The sequence below is a fragment of the Puma concolor genome, chromosome B1, assembly GCF_028749965.1.
Source record: "Puma concolor isolate L17-30 chromosome B1, mPumCon1.1.hap2, whole genome shotgun sequence".
NCBI classification, from domain to species: domain Eukaryota; kingdom Metazoa; phylum Chordata; class Mammalia; order Carnivora; family Felidae; genus Puma; species Puma concolor.
The window spans coordinates 81,169,442-81,185,040 of NC_141670.1; the positions used below are offsets into that span (position 1 = coordinate 81,169,442).

The window sequence follows — 15,599 nt, forward strand, 5'->3', positions numbered from 1 at the left end:
TGCTAAACATCTCTGCCATACACATTCCCCTCTCTCTGTATGTATCTTTGCTGACATGCCCTCCTTCTACACGGTGCAACAGGGGCTCAGACTGGGCACATCTTTACTCCTTTTTTTTACAGATTATTTGCTGATTGCCCACCTCTGTTGTATTTCTTTGTGAATGTCATTCTTATTTATGTGTGTATTCTTTATTACTTAAGTACTAATTTTGATAGCAAATTCAGGGCAGAAATAGGGGGACATTATATGCAGGAGTCATGGCAGTGGCTTCAGTATCCTGTATTATCTAACCTGTGATATCTAGTGAAACCTAAGTTAAGAAACTATATTGAGCCTGTTAAGACCTGCATTGGCTAATTTAATTAGCCATGGCAATATTGTTAATAAAGACTCAACTGCATCTTTTGCAGGGAGAGTAAGCTATACTTAGAGAATACTCTGTGTCAGCTATTGAACATGCATTGATTCACTTCTCACAATAACACTTTGAATAGTTACATCATCATCCTATTTTGCAGAAGAATTAAACTCTAGCACAAAGAGGGTAGTAATTAGCCTGAGGCTAAACAGCAAAAAGGGTAAGGCTGGGATAGGAACTCAGTTTGGCTGCTTATAACCTGCACCCCCTCTTAAACACTACTGTTGAAATGCCTACATACAAGTACCTTTCCAGCTAATTTCAATTCGGGTGGCTCCAATGCCATAAGAGTATTTGGACTCCAAGATATCGTGAGGATTTTCACAAGGCAATTCGCATGTGAAATACAATCGATCCACAGCGTGGAACTGCAAACTACCCTTCCAGAGGTATGCTTGTTCCTATTTCAAGGAGCAAAATGACTTGTAACTTATGGAAGTTAATATGGAGTTTTGGCTTTGAGAAGAAATATTTTAAACTGTATTATAAAATTTAATCCAGAAATGCAGTTAAGTGGTATTTTAATTATGAAAAACTAAATGGAATATACAAACGCGTCTATAATAATTGAATTTGAAATTTGTAACAGACACATCCTTTCTCAAGATACCTGAATTCTTCCTGGGAATGAAACAGATGCTGTCTGTTGAAAAAGTAGTGTAGGAAAGTGGTTGAGAATATGGGCTCTGGAATCAGACTGCCTGGATAGATTACCCCACTAAATATGCAATCATGGGCAAGATTCTTTTTTCAGAAAAGTTTATTTATTTATTTTGAGAGAGAGAGAGAGAGCACAAGCAGGGGAGGAACAGAGAAGGAGGGAGAGAGAGAATCCCAAGCAGGCCACGCATGGTTAGTGCACAGTCCATTGTGGGGCTTAAACTCACAAACCATGAGATCATGACCTGAGCTGAAGTCAAGAGTGGGACACTTAACCGACTGAGCCACCCAGGCACCCCCATGGGCAAAATTCTTAACCTCACTTTCTCTTCTGTTAAGTGGAATCATAACAATTCCTATTTCACAGGAGTGTTTTGAAGATTAAATGAGAAATTCACATAAAGCACATAGTACATTACCTTGCATAAGTAATGTTAAATAAAGGTTAGCTAATACCATTGCTATTAGTAATTACTACTGGGTTTTTACACCGTTTCTAAACATGTGTAATCCTAGTCAATTTCTGCACGCCAAAATACATCCCTCCAGCAGATGTTCATCCAAAATCATTGCTGAATCTGAGGTCCAAATTGGGAGAGCTCCTTTCCCAGCTTACATCCTCTTCATCCTTAGAAATTCGTAACTGTGTTCCATGGTTTCTACTTCCCTTTCATTGTAACACATAAGATATATACAAAATTTTTGAAAATATGTTCTGGCCTGTGGTTTGTATTTATGAATGGCTTTTATTCTTCAGGTCAGCTTCTGGAAGCTGCTGAGCATTATGAAGCATTCCATCAATTGACGCAAGGGCGGATATGGAAGGATGAGACAGGCCGCTTTCTCAACTTGTTGGCCTGTGAGAGTCTCCTGAGGACTTACAGATTACTCTCAGACAAAATGCTAGAAAATAAAGAATACAAACAGGCCATCAGAATTCTAATAAAAGCTTCTGAAATAGCCAAAGAAGGTGGGTGGAAAAGAACACTCTTACATTGCTTCCTTTAATGGGCAGGCGCTGCTTCTCCCAAGAGTGAAGTAAAAATCGTCAAGTGTTTGGGTGATTATTTCCTATGAAATGCAAAGACAAATGCCATCAATATACTTTCAAATTTCACTGTAAAACAGAGGAGCCTTAGTGCTGACAACAAGAAACCCATTAATTTCTTGAAAGCTTTGTCTCCAAAATTACAACCCTCTGGGAATAGTGTTATAAAACAATGAACCTATAATGAGAAGGTAAGGTCATTTGCAAAAGTTAAGGGTGTGTGTGTGTGTGTGTGTGTGTGTGTGTGTGTGTGTGTGTGTGTTTGTGGCCATATATTTCTTTCAATCTGAGAGAACTTTCATTGTTTGTAAATTCCCTATTGTCAGGTAATAGGGAAGATAATGATAAATATGTAGTTAAGAGTAACAGGAAAATAGAATGCTAATATATTTTGCACCTCTGCCTGTCAAAGTTTGGCCTCTGCACTGGCATCATCAGCATCACCAGAAGCTTCTGGAAAAAAAAGCAGCATCTCAGGCTCTACCCCAGACCTATTGCCTCAGCATCTGCAGGCTAGCAAGTTCCCCTGGTGATGCATACGCACACTTAACAGCGGTAAAAAATGCTTTCATGAGAGCTGATCATATCCTTAATATTCTATATCATTTGTATATGTATAAGATATAAAGAAAAAATTTGGAACACATACTCATAAGCTTTTACTTTGTGAAATGCAAAGATATTTTATTACCATAATTTATCAATGGAGTAGACTTCATGATGGAGAAAAAGATGCTGTGCTCTTTAAAGTGTATTAGCTTGAGGATATATTTAATTGATTAGTTTATCAAGTACCATATGGTTTATTTGGAATAAGCAGGACCGAATTTCTGGTTGTGATTTTAATTTTCTAAAGAGTAAAAGTTAACATCTTATTCTGTTACTTCTTTTTAATGGTATTAGAATACTTATAAGAAATAACCCTCATTGAAAGACGTATCCCATTGAATGAACTGCTTTTGAGTGACTGGTGATCTAGTACTTTCCCCAAAGGGGTAAAAACTGACATAAACAGTTAGCTCTTAGATGAATTTCAGCAGCTAACCTTAGTCACATAGAAAGTTATGTGGAACTTCAATGTAAAGTAATTTACCAATTAGGAAAAGGTATTTTGCGTTAGGTTCACATTTGCTAAATGATTGTAAGGCAGTTTACAAAGAAAGGAAGTCTCCGAGGGTCTCTTCCCAAAGTCAGTGTCTCCCTGGCAGTCTCCTCCTTTTCAAAAGAATCTTTTGCTTTCCCAAAAACAGATAAAGAAGAGGGGAAATCTTCTTATGCTTATGTAATAATTTTTTAACATCTTTTAACACTCATAAATATTTGCCCCTATACTTTCCATGTAACAAAGTAGATAGGTTAAGGGTTGGCACAGTGTCTTACAGAGCTCTGACAACAGCTGAACGCCCTGGGACAAAGCCTTTCTTCTTACTGTTACCTCCTACTTTGGTTAGGGAGCCTGAAGCAGCAAACTGACAATTGCCTGCATAAGGCATGCCTCCCACACTGGTTTATGTAATATTTAAGGAGCAGTGACATCCACTGTGGGCCAACTCTTTTACTAGGGCACCTTGGTATAATGCACAAGTATAACACTGACTATACTCTTAATTGTATATTCTATTATTTTCCTATTTCAGTCATTCATTGGTCTTTATTACATTCACAGAGTTGTATAACCAGAAACACTAACTCGGTACTCTCTAGAAGTCACTCTCCATACTTTCCTTTCCCTCTCTGCTAGCAACCATTAATCTGCTTTCTGCCTCTATGGATTTACCTGTTCCAGAAAGTTCATATAAATGGAATCATACAATGTGTGCCCTTTGTGTCCAGCTGCTTTCACTTAGTGTAATGTTTTCAACGTTCATCCATCTTGCAGCATATATTACTACTTTGTTCCTTTTTATGGCCAAATAATATTACATTGTATGCTTTTATCATATTTTCTTTATCCATTCATCAGTTGCTGAACATTTGTGTTATTCCCACCTTTTGTCAATTATGAATAATGCTGCTATGAGCACTTGTGTACAAGTTTTCAATTCTTTTGTCTCTAGACCTAGAAGTGGAATTGCTGAGTCACATGGTAACTCTATGTTTAACTTACGGAGGAGATGGCATGGAGTTTTCCAAAGTAGCTGCCTGATTTCACATTCCTACCGGCAATGTGTAAGGGTTTAGTTACCCTTACACACCCTTACAATGTGTAAGGGTAAAGTTTATCTACTTTCTCACTATCACTTCTTGCTGTCCTTCTTGTTTATAGTCATCTTAGCAGGTATAAAATGGTGTGTCATGGTGTATTTAATTTGCATTTCCTTGTGAGCTAATGATGTTGAGCACCTTTTCGTGTGCTGATAGGTCATTTGTATATCTTCTGTGCGGAAATGTCTATTCAGATTCTTTGTCCATTTTCAGTTGGATTGTCTTTTTATTATTGAGTTGTTTTAAATATTCTTTATATATTCCAAGTGCAAGTCCTTCATCACTTATATGACTTGAAAATGGTGGGTTTTCTTTTCACTTTCTGATGGTATCTATTTGAAGTACAAGTTTTTAATTTTGGTGGAGTCAAAAATAATCCATTTTTTGTTTTGTGGATTCACTTTGTTAATATTTTGTTGAGGCTTTTCATGTCTATATTCATAAGAGATCTTGGTTTGTAGTTTTCTTATGATGTCTTTATCTGGTTTAATGTCAAAATAATACTGGCTTCATAGAATGATTTGGGAAGTGTTTTCTCCTAACTTTTGGAAGAGTCTGTGAAAACTCGGTATTGATTATTCTTTAAATATTTGGTAGAATTCACCAATGAGGCCCTCTGAGCCTAGAATTTTCTATGTGGATAATAGTTTGATTACTAATTCAATTTCTTTACATATGGATTTATTCTGATTTACTGTTTCTCCTTGAGTCAATTTCAGTAGTTTATGCCTTTGTAGCAGTTTGTCTATTTCATCTAGTTTGTCTAATTTATTGGTATGCAATTTCCATAATATTCCCTTTTTTATTTCTGTAAAGTGTGTACTGATCTTCCCTCTTTCATTCCCTATTTTAGTAACTTGAGTCTTCTTTCTTTTTTTCTTTGTTCAGTCTAACTTTAAGGGTTAGTCGATTTTATTGACCTTTTCAATGAAACAATTTTTGGTGTTGTTGATTTTCTCTGTTGTTTTTCTAGTCTTTATTATTTCCTTCCTATATATATTATAAAGACTCTAGTCTTTGTTTTTCCTTCCTCCCATTTGCTTTGGGTTTAGTTAGCTCTTCTTTTTCTAGTTTTATAAGATGGAAAGGTGTTCCTTATTTTTTAAAATAGGCACTTGTAACTATACATGTCCCTTTATGCAATGCCTTAGCTGGATCCCCTAAGTTTTGGGTTGTTGTTTTTTCATTTTCATTCACTTCAAAGTATTATCCAGTTTACCTTCTGATTTCTTCTTTGATCCACTGGTTATTTAAGAGTGTGTGTAGGGGGTACCTGGGTGGCTCACTCGGTTAAGCATCCGACTGTTGATTTCAGCTCAGGTCATGATCTCGTGGTTTGTGAGTTCTAACCCCACATCAGGCTCTGTGCTGACAACTCTCAAGTAAATAAATAAATAAACATGAAAAAAAATTAAAAAAAAAAAGAGTGTGTTTAATTTCCACATCCTTGTGAGTCTCCCAAATGTTTTGTTATCTATTCTCAATTTCATTCTCTTGTGAATACCATCTTCTCAGTTGGATCTCCCACCCTGATAACTGCATTTAATACTGAAACCTGCTTTTTTCTCTTTACCCCCACTTAGCACTCTCAATTCCTCTTATCCTGCTGTAATTTTTTTCTCCTGGAGCACCCATCACCATACAATTTACCACATAATTCTACTGTGTTAATTTATTTTGTATCTCTTTCTGTCCCTTCCCTCTAAAATGTAAGCTCTCCAAGGACAGAGAATATTTCTGGTTAATTTACTGGTGTATTCCAAATTCTTATAGCTGTGCCTGACACAGAATAGGTCCTCAAAAAATATTCAGTGAACAAATGAATCAGTGAATATGTTATCCAAATAACAAATGGAAGTTTTAAGACACATTTTAATGGAACATTTGAGTTATTCCCAAACACAATGTCTCTATCCATTAGACCCCCATAACCCTCTCTTTAGATTTGCTATAAGCATACCAGTATAAGAATGGACAATGTAGGTCTTGAAAATAAAACATAGTATTTCCTTTAACATGGATGATTATTGATTTGGATAGCAAGGCCAATACTAATGTAACTCACTCAAATAAACTACATAATATAAATAATATTTTGCCCTTTTTTCCTTTGGTATATGTGTCATTCAACTTTAATAATGCTAACATTTTCCTCCATTATTTTATGCTTTCAGTTTATCTTGATTGTGTTTCAATTAGTAAGCAGGAAAAGTTCTCATGCTTAAATCCTATTTTAAAACTAATATTTAGTGTGACTTGACTGTTCCAATTAGCTACCTCAAAATCTTTTTATCAACAAGGGTCAACTTTTCTTTTCTTTTCTTTTCTTTTCTTTTCTTTTCTTTTCTTGGCTGCCCTTTACATATAATTGGGTCCAAATGGTGATACTATATCAGCACATGCCACTGTTGGTACTTTAACACAGTGACAACATTTAATAGATCAAGTGCAAATTATAAATAATCAACTTTTAATTATCCAAAAGTTAACTTCCCCTGATAGCCTCTCCCTCCTACCCCATCTTTCCCTTCCTTAGTCCCATCCCTAACCTCAGCACCCATAAACTTATAGCATAGAAAGAGCACCCAGCTAAACTATTAAGAGTTAAAATTCCCAAGACTGGATCACTGGCATCATCAACTCTGCTGAGGTGAGATCTTGAGGGTATTATTCTCTGCAATCAGTGAAATTGCTGAGAATAATAATAATAACACTGTCATTGGCATCTGCCATCCTGTTTTCTTATAGTCTTTCAGTTGAGCCACTGCTTCACAAGTGGTAATTCAAATATTCTTTTAATGTTTATTTATCTTTGAGAGAGAGAGAGAGAGAGCATGAGCAGGGGAGGGGCAGAGAGGGAGGGAGACACAGAATCTGAAGCAGACTCCAGGCCCCGAGCTGTCAGCACAGAGCCCGATGTGGGGCTTGAACCCACAGACCATGAGATCATGACCTGAGCTGAAGTCGGATGGACGCTTAACCCACTGAGCCACCCAAGTGCCCCCACAAGTGGTGATTCAGTGAGTGGTAAGAGTGAATGCAGTATGGAGAGCTGTGAGCTCCTGCTGAAGTCCATCATGGTTGGAGTGCAGAGTTGAGGGGTAGATCTACCAGCATTTGTATTACCCAGAAGTTAGGTAACACTAAAAGCCAAAAAGTAGAAAAAGGATGGTATTCTTTTTAAAAGTAAGAGCCTTTAATGGTTCTTGTAAGCCCATTGGATTTATATGTTACATTTAGCATATGAATGTAAATAAATTATGTATTTATTAGGTGGTATGATGTATGTCTCACTGAAGCACGTTACACGTCTACACATAATTGCTTTGGAAAGAAGATGTTTATAATTCCTGGAATAAAACACATTCACAGAAATTAGAAAGACTAGATTCCTTTGAAAAGATGATGAAAAGCATTACCAGTCATTAGCAAAGAAAAAATGTGTTTGGATTTCAAAATATCTGTGGAATGGTGTACCAAGATGTCAGTCATTTTCACTCAAGTTTTAACCGATAGCTTTTAAATTGAACCTAATCAAAACAGTAATTCCTTACTTTGCTAATTATCTGCCCTGTAGAAACTTCACTGAATGTCTGTCTCTCTGTGTATATGTGTTTGTGCACTATGGAAAGCAATACCCTTTACCAATTATTTCCTATATGTATAGTAGCTATGCAGGATGGCTTTAAGTCTTTATGGGTGCAACAGTATGGAAATTACATAGGAATGCCTAACTAATATTACTAAGCTGTATGTGTATGTAGAGGAAAATGCCTCTTAAATACATTGCTAATGCACCTCTCTCTAACATTTGTGACTCAGGTAAATTATATTAACATCAGCCTTTTAAAACTGGCACATAGTTAGGCTTCAGGGATTGTTCACAAATCTGTACACTTTGTTACAACTTTCTACTGTCTTAAAAAATGAAGATTCTGTTTGTTGTAATGGGCTTCTTTCATTCCATGGCAATGTTTCTACATTTTCAACTTTAGGAAGTGACAAAAAGATGGAAGGGGAAGCTTCCTATTACTTGGGCTTAGCACACCTAGCTGCTGAAGAGTATGAAACAGCACTAACAGTAAGTTGAAGTAAACTTGTAATCATTGCCACTTTTAGTTTTTATTTTATTGTGTTTATTTTATTTTATTATATGTTGTTACAAACCCAGCAGAAATGGGTGGACCTGTATGTATTTAGAGAGACTAAAGCAGAATAGCAATTCTAGAAGCAGAAAAAAAAATGGTTTTATTGTTTATAGTTAAGTAATGTATAATCAATTAGCATGAAGTGCTTTAGGATATATAAAAGTTAAATATGTGGAGTAAAGTGACCCTCTGCGCTCACTCCCCATATCATTGAGACAACAGGATATGGGTTTAAATGATAGCAAAAAGTAAATAGAAAGAAAGAAAAAAAGAAAGAAAGAGCCAAATTACAGTAAACTTATCATTTGGGAACTTTTGCTTTAAAAAAGACTAGGGTTGTTAAGCAATTGAGCGAATTGCATTGCTGTGGACCTTTAGTTGGAGGTTGGGGAGGCAGCAAAGGTGGAGATCACTGTTAGTTCCAATCTGAGAAGTAGCCTGCTTCATGATAAAAATAAGTGCTTGCCTATTTTATGATGAGACTTCTTGTGTTTGGCTAAAATAAACAAAAAGTGTCAAGAAATATCTTTTCTGTATTATAACAAATCTTTTCCTTCATTTTTGTCTTACCTCTAATATATTTCAAGCCTCCTATTTCATTTCACATATCACTCTTGTAATAATTTTATCTGATACATGATATTGGCTTTATATTCAGCTTTGAGAATTTCTCATTTGCTGATTTAGATAATCATGCTAAGTAGAATTCTTACATTTGGGCTAGATATGTTTCTCTGTCACCCTTAAAATTGGGACATCATGGGGAACTTGGGTTTTTCTAGATAACTCTTCTGCTTAATAATTTTTGGTTAAAATTACATACATTCAGCAATGCTGTGTTCCAGGTACTTTGGGGAGCACAAAGGCCAACACTTCCCTTTAGGAGCTAATTTAATAAAGGTGGCCAACTTGTAAACATAACTATAGTTCAAAGTAGGATGAACAGGGGTTTTCTTTTTTTATTTCATTTTATTTTATTTTATTTTATTTATTAATTGATTAATTTATTTATTTTTATTAAATATATGAAATTTATTGTCAAATTGGTTTCCATACAACACCCAGTGCTCATCCCAAAAGATGCCCTCTTTAATACCCATCACCCACCCTCCCCTCCCTCCCACCCCCCATCAGCCCTCAGTTTGTTCTAATTTTTTTAAGAGTCTCTTATGCTTTGGCTCTCTCCCACTCTAACCTCTCTCTTTTTTTTTCCTTCCCCTCCCCCATGGGTTTCTGTTAGTTTCTCAGGATCCACCTAAGAGTGAAAACATATGGTATCTGTCTTTCTCTGTATGGCTTATTTCACTTAGCATCACACTCTCCAGTTCTATCCACGTTGCTACAAAGGGCCATATTTCATTCTTATTGCCACGTAGTACTCCATTGTGTATATAAACCACAATTTCTTTATCCATTCATCAGTTGATGGATATTTAGGCTCTTTCCGTAATTTGGCTATTGTTGAGAGTGCTGCTATAAACATTGGGGTACAAGTTCCCCTAAGCATCAGTACTCCTGTATCCCTTAGGTAAATTCCTAGCAGTGCTACTGCTGGGTCATAGGATAGGTCTATTTTTAATTTTTTAAGGAACCTCCACACTGTTTTCCAGAGCGGCTGCACCAATTTGCATTCCCACCAACAGTGCAAGAGGGTTCCCGTTTCTCCACATCCTCTCCAGCATCTATAGTCTCCTGATTTGTTCATTTTGGCCACTCTGACTGGCGTGAGGTGATATCTGAGTGTGGTTTTGATTTGTATTTCCCGAACAGGGGTTTTCTGAGTGCAGAGGTTAAGAGTGGTTGGTTCCAACACTGAAGATCAGGGAGGTTGCACAGGGAGCTTTTGAGGAGCAGGATTTCTGTAGACAGAAAGTGAGGGTGTTGAGGATAATATCAAATATTAGACACACACACACTCTGACTGTGAACGTACTCGGTATGTTTGGGAAGCAATGAATTGTCAGGTGCAAATATGAAATCAAGTCAGAAAATTAGGTGAAAACTAGCTTATAAATTCTCTGTCTCTGTTTCTCTCTCTCTCTCTCTCGCTCTCTCTCTAATGAGCAATGCAAAAACACAGGGTAAAATAAATTCAAGCAACATAATAGAGGTTACAGTGAAAAATAAATCTTCCCTCCATCCTGGCACTCGGTCCTGCAGTTCTTTCCTCAAAGGCAAATGCAGTTAACAAGTTTTGGGTTTACCCCTCCAAGAATATTCATATATGTGTATAGCATATAAGTGCATATACCTATGTGTTCTTTTTGTTGTTTACAAAATTGTGGCATTTATATGTAGTGTTCTGCATCTGGAGTTAACTTCTTCCACACTCATGCATATAGACATGCCTCATATTAAAAGGGCTGCTGGTGTCCCATTTTATAGTTGTACCATAATGGATTTAATCATCTCATGTTGGTGGGCATTTAGATTATTTCCAATCAGGTTTTATTGCAAAGGGTGTAGCAGTGAATAGCTTTGTGCCAAAGTGAGAGATGATCTACTCAATAAATTTCTAGAGGTGGAAATGCTGGATCAGAGAAGAGATGAATTACATTTTTTTTTTCTAAACTTCCCTTCAAAGAAGCTTCATCAGTTTACATTCCTACAGTAATAAATGAAGGTACCTGCTTCCTTTGGAAATGCACATATGTGTAATATGTGTTGTGAGTATTTTTCCAGGTCATTGTTTTTTGACCTGACTTATGAAATTTTTCCATGCTGAACTTTTAGATATATATGTGGCCAAATTTATCAATCTCTTTTTGCACAACTTCTGGCTATTCTTAGGAAGACTGTCCTCCTTCCAAAATGATTATTTTTTCAAGTTTATGGACGGTTGGAGGGTCTTATGCTTTGTTGAGGATAGTGAAATTCATATTTTAAGCAATGTGTGATTTTTAATGACTTTTGACGAGGCTAGCGACATGATCACATTGATTTATTCACGACTGTTTATTAAGCACCGTCTACATGACAGACGTCATGCCAGGCACTGGGTCTGACCTTTATTTTTAGAAGATAGCGGTAGTGGTGTAGTCTAGTAATGAATGGATTGAAGAAGCAGTACTTGGCGTCTAAGAGACACATTTCTTGAAACTGTTACTCCTTTCAGAAAGATATTGAAATTGTTTTTCTGAAAGTATGGAAACCATAAACCAAATAAACATGAATCTCCTGTTAATATTAACTGTGTGACCTTGGGCAAGGACCTTAAACTCTCTAAGTCTCAATTGCCTCATCTATTCAGTGGGACTAATAACTCTACTTACTTTTTAGGGTATAGTGGGTTGAATGGTGGCCCCCAAATGTCAACTTCATAATCCCTGGGACCTGTGATTTTCACCTTATTGGAGAAAAGAGTCTTGGCAGATATAATTAAGTCAAGGACCTTGAGATGAGGTGATCACCTTGGATTATCTGGGTGGGCTTTAAATCCAATGACAAGGGGCCTTGTAAGAAAAAGGTAGAAAGGAGATTTGAAAAGGAGGACAGGAAGACACACACAGAGGAGATAGGCACGTGAAGATGGTGCAGAGCTTGGAGCCATGCTGCCACAGGTCAAGGAATGCCTGGAGCCACCAGAAGCTGGAAGAGGCAGGAAGAATCTTCCCCCAGAGCTGTTGGAGGGAACACGGCTTTGCTAACACCTTGATTTCAGACTTCTAGTCTTCAAAACTATGAAAGAATCGATTTCTTTTGTTTTAAGCCATTTAGTTTGTGGTGATTTGTTACATCAGTGTTAGGAAACTAATACATAGGGTGATTAGGAGAGACCATTTATATAGAGTTTTAAAAGAGTGTCTGCCTTGTATATAATATGCCTTTGGTAATTGTTAGCTTTTATTATTTTTACTCTGGACTTTAGTGGTAGTAGTGAAGATGGAGGAGAGTCATTTTGGAAGTTATGAAGGACTTGGTGATAGACTAAGTACAGAGGGGGCGCTGGGGTGGCTCAGTCGGTTAAGTGTCCGACTTCGGCTCAGGTCATAGCTCGTGGGTTCAAGTCCCACGTCGGGCTCTTTGCTGTCAGCTCAAAGCCTGGAGCCTGCTTCAGATTCTGTCTCCCTCTCCCTCTCCACCCTTCACCCACTTGTGCTCCCTTTCTCTCAAAAATAAATAAATAAAACTTAAAAAAAAATACACTAAGTATGGAAAGTGAGGGAGTTAGAGGTGCCCAGATGGGCAGTAGGAGCCTGGCTGTGAAACTTGATGGTTGCTGGTGTCATTCACTGAGAGGGAATGCTAACAGATACCCAGGCTTGGGAGAAATGGGAAGGTCACTTTTGATTATGGTGAATTTGAGTTTTTCAGTTACCAAGGAGAGATCAAACAGTGATATATGTGGGTCTACAGCCCAAGGGGAAATCTAAACGTGAGATTTTATCCACATTTGATATGTAAGTTGTCAGCATATTGAAGCTGTGGAGTGGAGATTTCCTAAAGAGAGTTGATAGTGATGAATGAAAAAGGCCTAAGCCCGGCTGGATGAGGGGGTAGGTGCAAAGGAGATTAAGCAGGGATATCCAGGGAAGTGGGAAGAAAACCAGGAATAGATGATCACATACAAGCCAAGGAAACCAGGCATGTCTAAAAACAGAATTATGCAAACCCCTCCTGCCTCCTATCCCATGTTTTGGGCTGGAATGAGAGAGCTCCTTGCAGAGATTTCCAGTCAGACCTCAACCCCCTCCCCCAGGCATATACCTCAGTTAGAGTCAGGGTCAGTTAATTTTTGTCATTTAATTCTCCAGCCAGGGCGGAGGCTTTGGGAAACCAGGAAGGCCATATTCCAGGCTCCAAGGCTCACTGCCACAGTCAAGAGTAGCCTTTGCAGTTCGGAAGAATGAAGCCTGTCTTCAGAGCCCAAGTCTTGCTTGTGGTAGAATATTGTTGTCTTTTTGGAATACAGCTCACTCAGAACTGAGGAATTGCAGGAACCGAGCTTAAAATTTGGGCCAAGTCCCTAGATAGAGCTGCAGGGTCAATGAAGGATCTGTTGTCAGACCTGTAAGTAAGATGCCAAAAGCAAAGTCAAGGAGGCATCAGATTCAGGGCTATACAACAGGAGGCAGGGAACACGTACCAAGGAATCATCAAGGAATGAGAAGCAGGAGTTGGGATGTGGTTGGAACGGAAAACCGACATGAGCAGTTGTACCTGATTTGGGGCATGGAGGTCTTCTAGCTTAGGTTGATTTTAGAGGGCAGCCTGCTTTTGCTTTGTAATAAAACAGCTTTCCACAAAACCTGACATCTTGCTTTCATTTCCATTTGAAAACCATGTCTTTTTCTTCTAATATCTTACTTTAGCCACTTTCCCTGCTTCCTTTCAGAGATAAAGGGGGCTAGAAACCCATAAGACAGAGCACTCCTTCTTTAGTGAATCTAATATAAAATATTACTTGATCAATTACTAAAGAGGACTGATTTCCTGATTGATTGATGAGATATCTGCCCAGTTACCTAATCACAAAGTAAACATTCAACATACAATTTTTTTTTTCTTTTGAAATTCTCTTTTATCCTTCTTACCCACCCTGTGCAGTATGACCAACACTATCTTTATCTGTTTTAAGGCACTGATGGTGTTGTTGTCACAGTGTGGCTGTGGAGAGGGACAAGAATGCCCTGAAATCAGCTTGGTCATGTTGCAGCCAGCCTGAGACAGCAGACAGTTAGATTGAGCATTTCCCTTCCCTTTTCATATTGCATCTATCTTTAATTCTTGGTTTCAAGTCCATATACTCTTTTTATTCTCTCATTTGTGTATTAAGCTTGTAATTTGAAATATTTTCCGATTTTTAATAGCTTGCCTCTACATTCAACCTATTTCTCTCATGAATTTCTCCCTTTCAATACTGTTCATCTGTTTAAAGATATTTACATGATTTGTTCAAAGAAACTTGGCTTAGAGAAACCTGTCACGAGTAAATATTACTGATTAATAGTTCTGATTATCTGAAACAGAAGGATTTTGAAATTTTGCTAATGGATCTTAATTTAGGGGTTTTAATTTATTAATAAATGATTAATACATGTAATAGAAGAATATTTTGACAAGCATATAAATAGTCTGGTCATCCATTCCTTGTTGATAAAGCATTCTTTATCGGATGACAGAACTAGGTTAAACTGAGACCCTAAATAATGGATTTATTTAGGGTTGAAATCCCTGCCAATGAGAAAAAGGTATTTGGAGAAGAGAAGTGATAGTTACTCTAATAAACCTGTGCAGGAGGTCACAGAGACCCTGACATTTAAAGGCGAGAATGCTACCTGCATTTATCAGGTGCTGAGAAAAGAAATGGTAATTCCCTTTGGCCATCATCAATTTAGACCTGCACATGTTCCAAGTAGAGTAAATTCTGAATGGTAGTGGGTAAATGTATCTTATGAAGTCCTAAAATTTCAAAGAGAAAAGTACCTTACTAAAAATCACATTCAAGGCTTTTGCAAAGTTGGTCACACTTCCACAATCAAATACTACAACCGTAAAATTAATTTAAGAAAAAGAAAGGGCCTCCCTTAGCACTGTGTTTTATGCATGAATTTTCTTCCTTTCTAAATATTCCACTCCACGTAATAATTTTAGGAACACCAGCTTTAACAATCTTCAGTACATTCAGTGAATTATTTGCTTCTTATTATTTAGCAATAATGTAGCCTATCAAAAATTATACTATGAAAGCAAAATTCATCATATTGATACTTCATTTGCTTTTATAGTATAAAATTCATCACATGTACTATATTATTTAATTATTCCATATATAAAACAGTAGCCATCTTTATATTCGCATACATGTCAGCATCTTTATAATAGCTTAGAATGCTTCCAACATTAGTGTTAACCTGAACTCGTGGTTAACCTAAATCTCTCGCTTTATCAGCAGCATCTCATATTTGCAAAATGCAAATAAATAATGTATCAGAAAAAATAGTTACACTAATATTCTAGCAACTCATAGATTGTTTCAAAAAACTCACAGATTATTGATAAATATTAATAATGAGGGATATGGATTATATTTGTAAAATGATACATTCTTAAGATGTCACTAGGTAATTGTAATTAAATTTTACTTTTCTTTCAATTCTATATATACAAACAAAGG

General features: G+C 37.0%; 1 protein-coding gene across 6 annotated transcripts in view; it reads left to right on the forward strand.

Moving 5' to 3' along the window:
• TTC29 (tetratricopeptide repeat domain 29) overlaps window positions 1-15,599 on the forward strand; it is a 253,186-nt gene that overhangs the window by 92,775 nt on the left and 144,812 nt on the right. For all 6 annotated transcript variants that reach the window (XM_086704141.1, XM_086704140.1, XM_086704144.1 and 3 more), the window contains 2 exons: window positions 1,839-2,051; window positions 8,330-8,415. In XM_086704141.1, the coding sequence (XP_086560267.1) occupies window positions 1,839-2,051; window positions 8,330-8,415 (299 nt within the window). The remainder of the gene's footprint in view (window positions 1-1,838; window positions 2,052-8,329; window positions 8,416-15,599) is intronic.